The sequence below is a fragment of the Carica papaya genome, chromosome 8, assembly GCF_054855325.1.
Source record: "Carica papaya isolate Zhongbai chromosome 8, ASM5485532v1, whole genome shotgun sequence".
Lineage (NCBI taxonomy): Eukaryota > Viridiplantae > Streptophyta > Magnoliopsida > Brassicales > Caricaceae > Carica > Carica papaya.
In genome coordinates this window covers 33,244,477-33,256,908 of record NC_142316.1, presented here as the reverse complement: position 1 = coordinate 33,256,908, position 12,432 = coordinate 33,244,477, and the positions used below count along the sequence as shown (strand labels likewise).

Genomic DNA, 12,432 nt, shown 5'->3' with positions numbered 1-12,432 from the left:
AATTGCGTGTCTTAATAAATAAATAAATTATACGCTAAACTAGTTTTTAATATAATTGATTTAATTAATAATTTGAGAAATAGGGATTATGTCACGTTTTTTTAAAAAAATAATATCCAACAATTTATAATTGACGAGTCTGAATCATCCCTAATCTTCGTAATTAATTAATTAATTAAAATGGTCTAATGGTGTTTCGGATTTGTTTAGGTCAGATTTGGTGTTTGGCATTTTTGCAGTTTGGCGGGCTCAACATGGAATAAACAAGAAAATATTATGTACTATATTATATATATATATATAAATGCCGGTGCAATATTTTTTAATTATACTGATATTTTAAAGTAATGGGTTATAAAATTTATAGATTAGTTTGATAAAATTCAACCAACGCTATTAATGTATATAATTAAAGGGACTTTTATTTGATAATTGTATATATATATATATATATATTAAAGGGACTTTTATTTGATAATTGTATATATATATATATATATATATTTTATAAAAAATTTATGGGCAGATCGAAGTGTTTAATTAGAATTTAAATATATAATTTTTTTTAGTTACTTTGAAATTTGTTATTGATTGTTATTATCATATATATTAAGCTCGAGATTAATCTAATAAAAAAAAACAAAAGGATAAATACAAAAAGTGTGTACTATATTATTAGGTTATAAATAGGAAAACATTAGGAACACTATTATGTATATTATGAGTCATTATAATAATAATAATTAATAACAAGTTGCAATTCAAAAATTTGAGGCAAATGAAATGGTGGTACCTTAATTTTAATGCTTTTATCAAATGACAATTATTAATTATTTATACTGTCATTTTTGTAAGATTAAAATATTTTTTAGTCAATTCAATTAATTTTTTATTATCGAGTTTAAACCACATTATAACTATAAATAAGTAATTAATTATAATAAAACTAAAGCTTTAGAATTAATAAAAAAATAATATTGGCAGGCCATAGACGATGGTTGAGATATTGAGATTATGAGACAATCAAGAAATTTAATGACCATCTTATCCGATTTTTTCTTCATATAATTAAATAATTATAATCAAGTAAGCTTTTAATTAATTAACTAGTAAAAATAATCAAGTGGGTCAGTTGCTTCATTCAATTATTACTTTTACAATAAAAAAATTATATTAGATGCGCAACCGATATTTCTTACCATATAATTAAGTATTTGATTAACTAACTAGAAAATTTTGTATAATATTATTTAAATTAATAAATAAAACTGTATTTTATTTAATTTATTGATGTATTATTAGAGATACAACTATAGAATTAAGTTTAAGTTTAATGATAAATGTAAATGGTCAAATTAAGTGGCAGTGTTGTTATTAATTGAAATTTCGAGGATACTTAATCAACATCATAAAATTCAGATATATATAAACTCGCAACTACAAAGTTAACCCAGAAACAGCAACACCACCAGCAGGAATGGCTTGCTCTTCTGCTCCACCGTCGAGTAATACCGCAATCAACGCCGTCGATCAAACCATCACACCAACGATCTCCACCGTCCATCACAACATCATCGAGACTCACATCTTAACCCGTCTCGACGGGCCGACCCTCGCATCAGCTTCTTGCGCCTCTTCACATCTTCGCGCGCTCGCATCCGAGCAAACTCTATGGTCCGATATTTGTCACTCCACGTGGCCGTCTACTGACTCGCCACGTCTACGCCAGGTAATCTCAGCGTTCCCCAAAGGAGCCCGCTCGTTCTTCTCCGACTCATACCCTCTGGTAACATCTCCCGCCAACTATCTGCCGAATCATAACCGTCCATCGGAGTTAATCTCGGCCGTTGATGTTTGCTACCGGGGGAAGCTGATTTTGAGCAGAGTGGTGGAGACTGAAACTGTCACCGGGTGGTTCCGGTGCTCGCCTTTCAGGGTTGACCTGCTGGACCCGAAGGACACGGTGCCGACGCCGATAGGTCCTCCGGACGAAACATGTAAAGAGCTGGGGAATGACTTGACGCTGACCTGGATCGTAGTCGATCCTGCCAGTCGGCGTTCTATGAACCTTTCGAGCAACAAGCCGGTGTCTGTTAACCGGCACTGGCTGACCGGGGAGGTGCACGTGCGATTCGCATCGGTACTCGCAGGCGGGAAAGGTTCTTCATCGGAATTGGTACAGTGTGGAATTGTGGCAACGTGCGGGAGCGGGGCCGGCGGAGGGGAAATGCACGTGAGGGAGGTAAGCCTGCAGGTGGAGGATATGGATGGCATGAACTTAAACGGGAGGGACAGTTTGGTAATTTTGCAGAAGGCACTGGAGGGTAAAAGAGGAAATGGAAGGAGGAGGGAGGAGGAAGGGAAGAGGAGGTATGATGAATACTTGGAGAGGAAAAGGAAGAGGAAGGAAAGACGGATGAAGAGAGAGGGAGTACTGGATATACTAGGTGTTTTAATGGCGGTTTTGGTTGCTTCATCTGGTTTATTCTTTTGGTGGAGGAAAACATTTTAAGTTTTCATTATAAAAATATGACATAAATTATCTGTAAATTCGTTAAAAATTGAAATTTCAAGTACGTAAATTTCAAATGTAAAAAAATTAAGTTTGTACAAAGTTGAGGTTGTTGAAGGAAGACAAAATTAGAGTCACGACAATACAAGTTTTTTTAAAGTGGGGAGCGAAATTTTTGGTAGATTTAGGAAAATAAAAGAGTACTTTTACATAATTTATCATATAGGAGGAAATTAGAAAAATAGTTTGAAATTTTATATAAGTTTCTGTCTAAAATAATTAGGAAAGTTATTATTATTATCATATTATTTATTGGACAGGCATGTAAGATGGTCAATTACATGTGATATAATCACACGTGTCTAGGAAGATGTATATCATTAAGTACTAGTGTCAAGATAGTATAATACCATGCACACTGACAATTAAATAGGATTTAATGCGTTGCTTATTATTTGAGGGACACGTCTAGTGTGTGATTTTCTTGATCGGTTAGTGGGTGAAATGGTAAAAGAGTGATTTCAATTTTTCTAATTTACTAAAATAAAAACAACAAATTTGACACAAAAATATGCGTGTACATAATATACTAATAATAGTCGTTTGATTAAACTTGTTATACTACTAGATTTATATCTTTTATTACCCATGATATAATTTGATTTTTATCACTAATTTGTATAAAAGTAAATTTTTTTTTAATCAAAATATAAAATAATTATTATACCTCAAAATTTTTATAAAATAAATAAGATGTAAAAAAAATAGTTGATGAATATTTTATATAATTCATATTTTAAAATTTTTAATTATATAAAAATTAACTACATAGTAATACTATCATATTAGATAGATAATTAATATATTTAATAAATAACTATTATATGTTATTATAAAAAATAAGTAAAAATTATATCTATTGTCACATTATTTATCAATATTTAAAACTATTTTGAACATATTTTGTAATAAATTAAAATTAAATAATATATATTTTTTTTTAAAATAGTAGAGATATCAAACATAAAATTATTTTGAAATTTAAGAATTACTGTGCCAATAAATATTAAACTTGATAATAAATCAAATCCATCCCCATTCTCACGTCTTTAATACATTTAATTTAATATTAATTTTGATTTCTTGATATCAAATAAACAATTTATCAACAATTAATTTTACAAATTACTCTTTTGATTAAATTAATTTCGTTAGTTGGGTTTATAATCAGAAATGGGGGTGGTTAATACGTCTAATCAAAAGTATTAAGCAAATAATTGAAGAACAAAGAGTGTTCAGAAAGACTGGATGCAGGAACAGAAAGAACAATAAATAAGTTTTATTTCTTTTGATTTTAATTTATTGGGATTCAATATCTCTAGTAAGAATTTTGTTATTTATTTATTCATAAATATTATTATCTTATATTATTTTATAGTTTATCTCATAATTTAATTAGCTTAGCTTTCAAAATTTCAAAAATCAGACACGTGCAGGTATACTCATCTAATAATCTTATATAAAGTCATAAAAATAAAATTACCAAGGTGAAAAAAAAAGGTAAATTGGAAAAAGTCAAAATAGTTATTTTGGGTACAACACAAACCTGATCATTCATCAGCTCGAGCTTCTACTCCAGTGCTCTTCTGCAAGTTGAATAGACTGGAAATGACAAAGAAGTTTCTTATAATTCCCGGATGAAGAGCTAATCAGAGTGGAAGAAATTAGCACTTACCTGTTGGTTTTCTCCTTTTCCTTGCTAGCCTTTACAAAGTACCTCTTATTCCTGTCTGTTAATCTTCAGTTTTCAGTTCAGGAGGTCCTCTTGCTATTGGCATTCCGCTGCCAAAAGTAGGTCTTGGTTTCGCGTAGTCCACAAAAATAACCCGCCCATTCAGTGCCTGCTACGAGAGAAGGAAAAATTTTGTGTGTCTTAGAAGTATGAGGCATTAACAGCAATTTTTTAAAATAATTCCGGCTTCGTTCTGCTATGTTAAAGAAAGAGTTTTGCTATGTGAAAGTACGAAAACTTCTACATGTGTTTAACAACTATTTTTTAGAAGCATGCTGTCGTAAAAAGTGATCACAATGTTTGCTAAACTGTTTCAAATACTATGTAATTAAGATGCTATATAAAAATTTTTATGTTTGACAACAATAAATGTATATTAATAATCTAATATTGCACAGTTATCTATTAATGTTGTGTAGTTAACTGATTAATACATAAAATTACTAAACTAATATTAAATGTTAAGAAATTACTGCAAAAGATGATACTTCAGTAGCACCCAGAAACAGTTTTCCCCTTTCCAAATTAACTGAACTACACTGAAATATTATCTCTTAATATCATGGAACTATCTGATTATTGCATAATGGTAAGTAATTACTACACAATCGCTATAAAATGTTAGAATATTACCGCAGATCATGATAACATCGAGGTATACTCTAGCACCATGAAATTATTGGGTAATATTGAAAGAGAAAAGGAAATAGGCTATCTGATTTTTCCCAAACATTAACTGATAACCACATGAAGTTGCTAAACTATTATGAAATGTTAGAACATTACTGCAAAACATGATATTTCCTGGGCTGAGAGTAGCACCCTGAAATGAACAGGTAACATTTGAGAGAATAAGGGAAACAGGTCTCACCTTCCCGTTCATTTCCGTAAGGGCCTTCACGGCTTCATCTTCAGATGCAAATGTCACAAATCCGAAACCTTTTGATTTGTCTGAGACTCTGTCTGTGATGATTGTAGCTGGCAGAGGAGAAAATGTAAATTCTTGGTTTCAAGAACAATATTCAGTGGATAGCAGAAAGCAATGCCATTATCATCACCTTCAATAACTTGGCCATACTGCGAAAATGCTTCAGATAAGCCCTTCTCTGTTGTGTAGAATGACAGACCTGCCAAGAATGGAGGACAATCATTTTATATTACATTCTTCTTCTCATTTTCCGAATGAAAGTCATATAATTTTGAATAGAGTACAAATTCCCATTCAGTTGGAGGGAAAATTCGTTGTCTAATGAGTACATATCGAATTAATCGTACAGTTTAGTTAATAGTTTGATAAAGATTTTAATTATGAATTTTATTTATTAGTCAACACAAATTTATATTTCGTTATTAATAAAGCTATAATAACACACTAGGAAAATGTTATATGTGCACATAATAATATCCATAGTTTAAGTAGCTAAAAAGCTAGGGAGTTTCTTTTTAACAGTAATATCCATGAGGAGATGATTCTTTTTCCATTAAAACTGACTTGCAGAAGATATGGCAATTAACTGTAGAAGTTGATGGCAAAAAAATCAAATCACAAATAAAAATTGGTTGAATTGTTTATTCCAAACCCAAGAGAAACTAAGCTAATCAGCTTGGTTATAAACCATTTAATTTAGCAGGAATAAACATTGAATCCTCCATCTATCATTTTCTTCCAACATTAACGGCTGGTTCAATTCAACTCAAATTCTATTCGCTTAATTACTATTCTTCATGTATAAAATTTGATCATAAAGTTTCCGAAGAAATAACTTCCATTCCTACTTTGATTATCAGAGAATAGTTTCTAATAAAACCTAATCAATTAGGAACTTAAATTCATAACTAATTCGAGATAGGAATGGAATTAACATTTGTCACCCTCTCGAACGACTGAACAACCTTTTCTCCTCAAAACTACGGTTATCATGAAATCAAGAGTATTTTCCTTATATTAGGTTTCTCTCCTCGAAATACGAACGAGGATCAAACATAAGAGGAATGAGATTAACAGAAAAGAAAGCGTTGGAGTAAACAGAGAGAATGAAAATAGAGAGGGGAAGAGAGAGTACCTCCGACGAAGAGCTTAGAAGCAATACCTCTGCGAGAAATTAGAGGGAGGAAGGAAGAGCTTGTCGTACTTGTTGGCTTTAGGTTTCTACCAACTAGCCTAGCAAGCGCCGCCATGTCAAATGTCCCGCGCGGGGAGGAGAGAGCTTCCTTCTCTAGAAAGCAGGCCTACAAATCTGCAATTGTAGCAGATGGGCCTGTTTACCTGAGATATTTTTCGTAATTTGACTGTTCATGATAATCTAGATTTTGTTGTTAAAAAAAGGAAGGAATTGCGCACGGTGGCAAACCTGTAATTATATTTAAATGGAATATGATAAATTTTCTAATTTTTTTAATTAAAATAAATATCGAATTTCGAAATTTATAATTTCAATTATGACATGAAATTTTATATAAAATTTATTAATAATTTTTTTAAAAAAATTTCATCATTTTTAATTAAATTAAAAATGAATTTACAAATAAATTCTAACAACAATTTTGTTTTTGTCCCACATATGGTTTAAGATGAAAAATAATTCCAAATTCCATTAAAATTTAATGAAATTAAAGATATATTGTCCAAATTTTGAATAAGATTCAATATAGACTCAATTTTTTTTTTTAATACCACTATCTATATATTTAATAATTAGAATTACGTGAATCTATAAATAAATTATATACAAAATTTGAATTTCTTTCAAGCATTATAAAAGATATAAATTATCTCTATTCTTTTTTATTTTCTTCAAAATTTTATAATCAAATGGTAAAGATATATATACTATTATTAAAAAAAATAAACTTATACTTTTAAAAATAGACATGTGTAAATTAAAACTAACGGATATTTTTCTCATTAAATAGTGAATTTTTTTTTTTTATTACTTGAAGTACAAAAACTAGTTCAAACTAATAAAATATAGATTTATAGTGCGTTTTGTAAAACTATGCTTATCTTAGAATGTAAAAACTTTAATAACCTATAAATAGACTCTTCAATATGCACCAAAACATATTGACAAATTAAAAACCCCATTAGTGAAATAAGAAAGTTAAGAATTATGTCTTTAATAATTTTCCTGGGATGGCACTTTCAGAATCATGCATTTCAAACAGCTTACCCAAGAAAATCTGGACCTACCTGCTACAGATATTCTGTAAGGATATATATGGAAAGGGGGAGATAATTAGACAAAGAAAGAAGAACATTACAATCTTCCTAGGTTAAACAGCTTGCCAACTTCAAAAGAGGAAGATAGTGTGGTAAGCACAGAAAATTATTAGAAATCATCTGTAACCCACTTTGACCCACCACCTTTTTATCAGTTCACCTGTATTTCCCCCTACCCGATCTCCCTCTCTTCTGTACAGGAGCTTGAAACCTTTCGAGAAGAATAACACCATTACTGAATTACCAAATGAGAAGCAAAAAGAACTTTCCAAAGAATAACACCATAATTATACTACCAAACGAGAAGCAAAGAGAACTTTCCTAAAGTTATGCCGCATTGGCCCATTCCATTTCCATCGATGTTATCTTTTCGCATGTCAATGCAACATAGAAACATTTCACTGGAAATTATCCTATACCAAGAGAGAACAACCCTATATAACTTTTTTGGACCGCTCTAGTTTTGAAAATGAAAAAAAGAAGATGCAACTGTTGGTTTTTCTGAGAAGAGATCAACTGTGCTTTTAACCTAATTTGGTCCAAGTTCTTCTAAGTTACCCCCGCGTTTGACATGTACAGCAGAGGAACTATATACAGAAGACATCCGACAAGCATTCAGCAAGCTCTTAAATGCACCAAAGAGAACCAGCTACAAATCCTCTATAGGGAGAACTCATGCGTGGTGCACCTTCTGCATCGCTTGGTAGAACATGTCAATGAATTGCTCATCCTACCACAAAACAGAAGCCCACAGTTAAAATTTTCATATTAAACCATTTTATTTGGAAGACCAAGGAGAAAGAGAGCATGCTGAAGAGAACAAGTGGCTACGTCCTGTGTACATAGATCAACAACAATCATGTGTTTCTTCAATTCAAACAAGGGAAAATGTGTAACTTACTAGTGGTGAGAGAGTTATAACTAATGGCTGTTTGCTCAGCATGCATCCAGATGCAGATATTTAAACTAACCTATAAACCATTTAAAACTAAGGATAATTAACCTAGATATCTACCGAAACCTCATAATAATAGGATGAGCGTGCATGAACCATTCACAGACCTTCAGAAATATTATTAGCCTGAAACACAAACAAGGGAAGTGCCCATGCATAGGTAGAATATGCGTTCATCCCTTTATTTGACAATGATTTTTACGTATTTTTAAGTATATATGCTGTTATCAACTTAGTGATTGAAACAAGTTAGAAAATGCAAAAAACGAGAGAAGAAAAAGTGTAAGTACCCGAGCAAGCATTAGAAGTGCATCACGAATTTTGTCTTTGTTAATAACAAATCCATCATTTGAAGTAGGAGTGGAAATAGGAGTAAGAGATGAAGGTGGATTGGGTGGCGGAAAGGGCTGAAGCAATGGAGTGCCACGTGGACGTTGGGCATTCAAGGGAGAACGGAGAGCAACAGCAGTTGGCGTTGGTGACAAAAGAGGCGGCATCACCAAAGAGGGTGAAGAAGAGGGTGGTGCAAAGAAGGATGGCTTCACAAGATTGGTGACATGACTGCTACTTTTAATAGGATCAAGAGTTTCATGGAGAATTGTTGGAGTAAAAGCAACAGAGAGAGGAGCAGATGACATTTGCGGAGATGCTGCAAGAACAGGATTAACTGGTACATGAGAAGATGATGGAATGGTAGCAGATGAATGATAGAGCTGTCTTGAATTTACTGCAGGCAGAGTATTACTTCCAACAGTTACAGCAGCCTGCAATAACAGGGTGGAAAAAATCTGAGTCAGGGATGCATTGCACATAAAGTTCAACCTTCATATACATAGCCTATATTAGATACATACTGCAAAGAAGTTTACAAAGGAAGAATCTTCAGGGGTACTGGTTGCAGCAGGTTTAGTTGAGGATGGCTCAAGAGGACCTTCCATTACGGACATACTTGGAATTGCTTCAAGTTCCTCAAATTCACTGCATTATTGAAAACAAACAGAAGGAACAAAAAAGGAAATGAAACATAAAACTTGCATGACACTGAACATAGAGGGACATAAACAATGAATTGAAAGTCATTACTGCTATTAAACATAAGAAGAGCTAATTAAAGGACCATGAATCTCCCAGATCTGAGTTGGAGAGACTGAACGAAATCCCAAGGAACTAATATTTTTTTTTTGAAATGAAAAAACAATATTATTATGCACAGAGGTACCAAGGGGATACCAACCTAAGGAACTAATATTTAGAACAAATATCTTCCAGCTAACCCTAATGAATATCTACCATGCACACTATTGTACATAAATATGCATCCCCGAAATATTATGCTGTAGGGTAACACTACAGTAATAAGCAATCTATGAATAATTGACATAGGGTTCACACAAAAAAAAAGATGGACTAAGGGCACAGAATGCAAACAGAAAGAAACATGACATACGAAAGACTTAATTGGATAAAACATATAGCTGTTTCAGTGTTTACACAAATCACTACCTTTTGCTCGAAGAAACCTTTGGCTTTGAAGGAACTTTTAAGTATGCATTAAGTATCCTGCCCAAATAATACGGAAAACAAACATAAAAAAGCAATCAACATGGAACTCTTGAAAAAATCAACATAAAGGTTTCTCTTTCCGAAACTCCAATACATAGGCACAAAACTGAGAGATAAAATGGTTCCTCAAGTTTGTATTGGGTGACCAGAGAGAACATACTGTTGAAATGAGAACAACCCCATTTACTCATGATATTTGTATTTGATTGTGTGGTTTTCTTTTTCTCAACTAGAATATCCTTAGAAGTGATTTTTAAGACAATGGCACTATATAGTTAACCCGCCATGATTCTCCGGCATATTTGCTTTTGTTGCTCATTCAGTCCCAAAAGCTCCCAACATAATACAAATAAGAAAAGAAGATCCCAGCATGTTAGCATGTTTACAACTTGATACTTGGTGCAATCATATCATATGTTTTGCCCCATATATGCTGTAGAATACTTTTAATCAATTCACTTCACATCTTTTAGGTTCTTGCTCGTCCATGAGAAACCCAATAACTTTGCTACAACTACAACAACAATAAAAGAAATAGAGAGTATTAGCTTTTTTAATTTTTTGAAGTATAGAAGCTTTCCATCTGCATAGACCTTCAACCTAAAAAAAATTTAAGCACTTACTTTCTGAAAATAAAATGATGAATGTGAATTCTAAACTTAATTGCACCATTCATAACTATTGCACGACATGATCTGTAACAGATTTCTTTCCGACATAAATATTTGATGTTAACAAAATTTCACAAAAATAGGGAAGTAATAAAAATATTTACCTACTAAAGAGATTTGCAACATCCTCACATTCATGTGCATGGTAAAACCAAATCCCATTTACTTCTTGAGCTGCGTTTCGGTATAACAAATATGGAACTTGAACTTCATACTCAAAGTCCCCTAGTAGATCCTCCACTAAATTATCTGTTTATACCAATATTGGAAGTAATTAAATGGAAAGACACGTTAAGACATCGATGGAAATTTAATTGGAGTACGAGAAACAACCAAACCTAGAGGTAGAATAAACATTTTCGGCATAAAGGAGCTAATTATTATCTACTTTGCTATTCAAATTTAGCATTTTCGAAGATTCGGCCACCCTATATTTGTCTCATCCTGAACTAGAAGAATTACAAGAATACAAAGTGCTAAGTGTCATAATTTAATTTGTTTATATGGATAATCAACTCTTACCATTTTGAGCAGATGTTTGTAATGGGAAATAAAAAATCATGTTCTTATCACTAAGAGAATTAATAAAAACAACAGAATCCAACCTGTGTTCCGTCGATTCATTACTATGAACTGGAATCTAGGTTGAGAATTCCTTGAAGACAAAAAGAAAACGAAACATTATCGTCAGATCAATAAATGTATAAGAAATAGTCCCCTAACTTAACAAAGCCAACTTTAGTGTTGTGTGTGTGAAGAGCGGAGGTCGAGAATAAATCAAACCTCTTAACAACAAACAGAGATCCTTCAACGTCCTTGCGACTCTGCAACCGCCAAACCAAAGGATAAACAAAATTAAAATAATACTGGATTACAAGAACTGAAGAAGAGCGATTACATTTTGCACGAAATTACTCTACAAACACTCTAATTCTCAGCTGAACTAGATCAAAGACAAGAGTAGTTTTCCAAATAATGAAAAACAAAAAGAATAATAAATTCAAAGATTTCGTGCTCTTAAATTGCATTTCACCCTTTCACTAAATTTTCTGTCTCAACCAAACAAAGCAGCAAGGAATGAAAAAAAATGAAAAAAAAAAATAACAATAATCGAGGAAACCAACCCATTGATTACTCTCAATGTTGAACTCATAGAACGTCACATGTGCTGCCGTCATCAGAATCTCTTCTATGAAGGGATCGACTCTCTGTAGCACAGTGAGATTAAGCATTTTCGTGCTTTGCTTATCGAGATTCGGCGTCAATTTACCAGAACGAGACATTTTCGATTGAACAAAGAAAAGCCTAAACCCTAGCTCAGGTTTTCTATTTGATTTTGCCGGGAACTCTACACAGTTGTAATCTCGGAATCCATTAAATTCTCAAGAGAAAAAGAGAGTAAAGAGACCTCCTGGGTAACACTGTGGACTCGTTGAGCTCTGCAACTGTGTACAGAGAGATTTTTACTAACGCAGCCGTTAGTTATCCAGATTGACTAAAATGTCCTCGATCTAACCCGAAATTTACTAACACAGCCATTAATTAAAAAATTATTTATATTTTCTTTATAAAACCATATAAGTTAGTCAGCAATAAAAAATAATAATTGAATTAAAAAATTTTGATTTTGTATTTTCAAAAAATACTTTTTATATTTTGATTATCTCATAACTATACAAATTTTACATACTTTTATGAACAAAAACATGTATAAATTTA

At 32.2% G+C, this 12,432-nt stretch overlaps 3 protein-coding genes across 4 annotated transcripts; 1 reads left to right on the top strand and 2 right to left on the bottom strand.

The window, feature by feature from the left end:
• The first annotated feature begins 1,446 nt into the window (after nt 1-1,446).
• LOC110825408 (F-box family protein) lies at nt 1,447-2,614 on the top strand. Its single transcript, XM_022055855.2, has one exon. The coding sequence runs from the start codon at nt 1,478-1,480 to the stop codon at nt 2,510-2,512; it is 1,035 nt and encodes a 344-aa protein (XP_021911547.1). The 5' UTR covers nt 1,447-1,477; the 3' UTR covers nt 2,513-2,614.
• Nucleotides 2,615-4,009: 1,395 nt separating this feature from the next.
• Nucleotides 4,010-6,587, bottom strand: LOC110810589 (RNA binding (RRM/RBD/RNP motifs) family protein). 2 transcript variants are annotated; one of them, XM_022036800.2, is made up of 5 exons: nt 6,368-6,587; nt 5,363-5,431; nt 5,176-5,282; nt 4,248-4,413; nt 4,010-4,158 (listed from the first exon to the last, which is right to left on the bottom strand). In XM_022036800.2, the coding sequence occupies exons 1-4, from the start codon at nt 6,480-6,482 to the stop codon at nt 4,306-4,308; spliced, it is 399 nt and encodes a 132-aa protein (XP_021892492.1). In that variant the 5' UTR covers nt 6,483-6,587; the 3' UTR covers nt 4,010-4,158; nt 4,248-4,305. The 2 variants fall into 2 exon arrangements, with proteins under 2 accessions (XP_021892492.1, XP_021892491.1); XM_022036799.2 differs by having other exon boundaries at nt 4,010-4,174; nt 6,368-6,586.
• A 1,462-nt stretch (nt 6,588-8,049) lies between these two features.
• LOC110810617 (mRNA-decapping enzyme-like protein) lies at nt 8,050-12,139 on the bottom strand. Its single transcript, XM_022036837.2, has 8 exons — nt 11,838-12,139; nt 11,497-11,537; nt 11,319-11,368; nt 10,818-10,962; nt 9,983-10,039; nt 9,334-9,457; nt 8,770-9,243; nt 8,050-8,254 (listed from the first exon to the last, which is right to left on the bottom strand). Exons 1-8 carry the CDS (start codon nt 11,994-11,996, stop codon nt 8,198-8,200), a joined length of 1,107 nt encoding a protein of 368 aa, XP_021892529.1. The 5' UTR covers nt 11,997-12,139; the 3' UTR covers nt 8,050-8,197.
• Nucleotides 12,140-12,432: the final 293 nt, after the last annotated feature.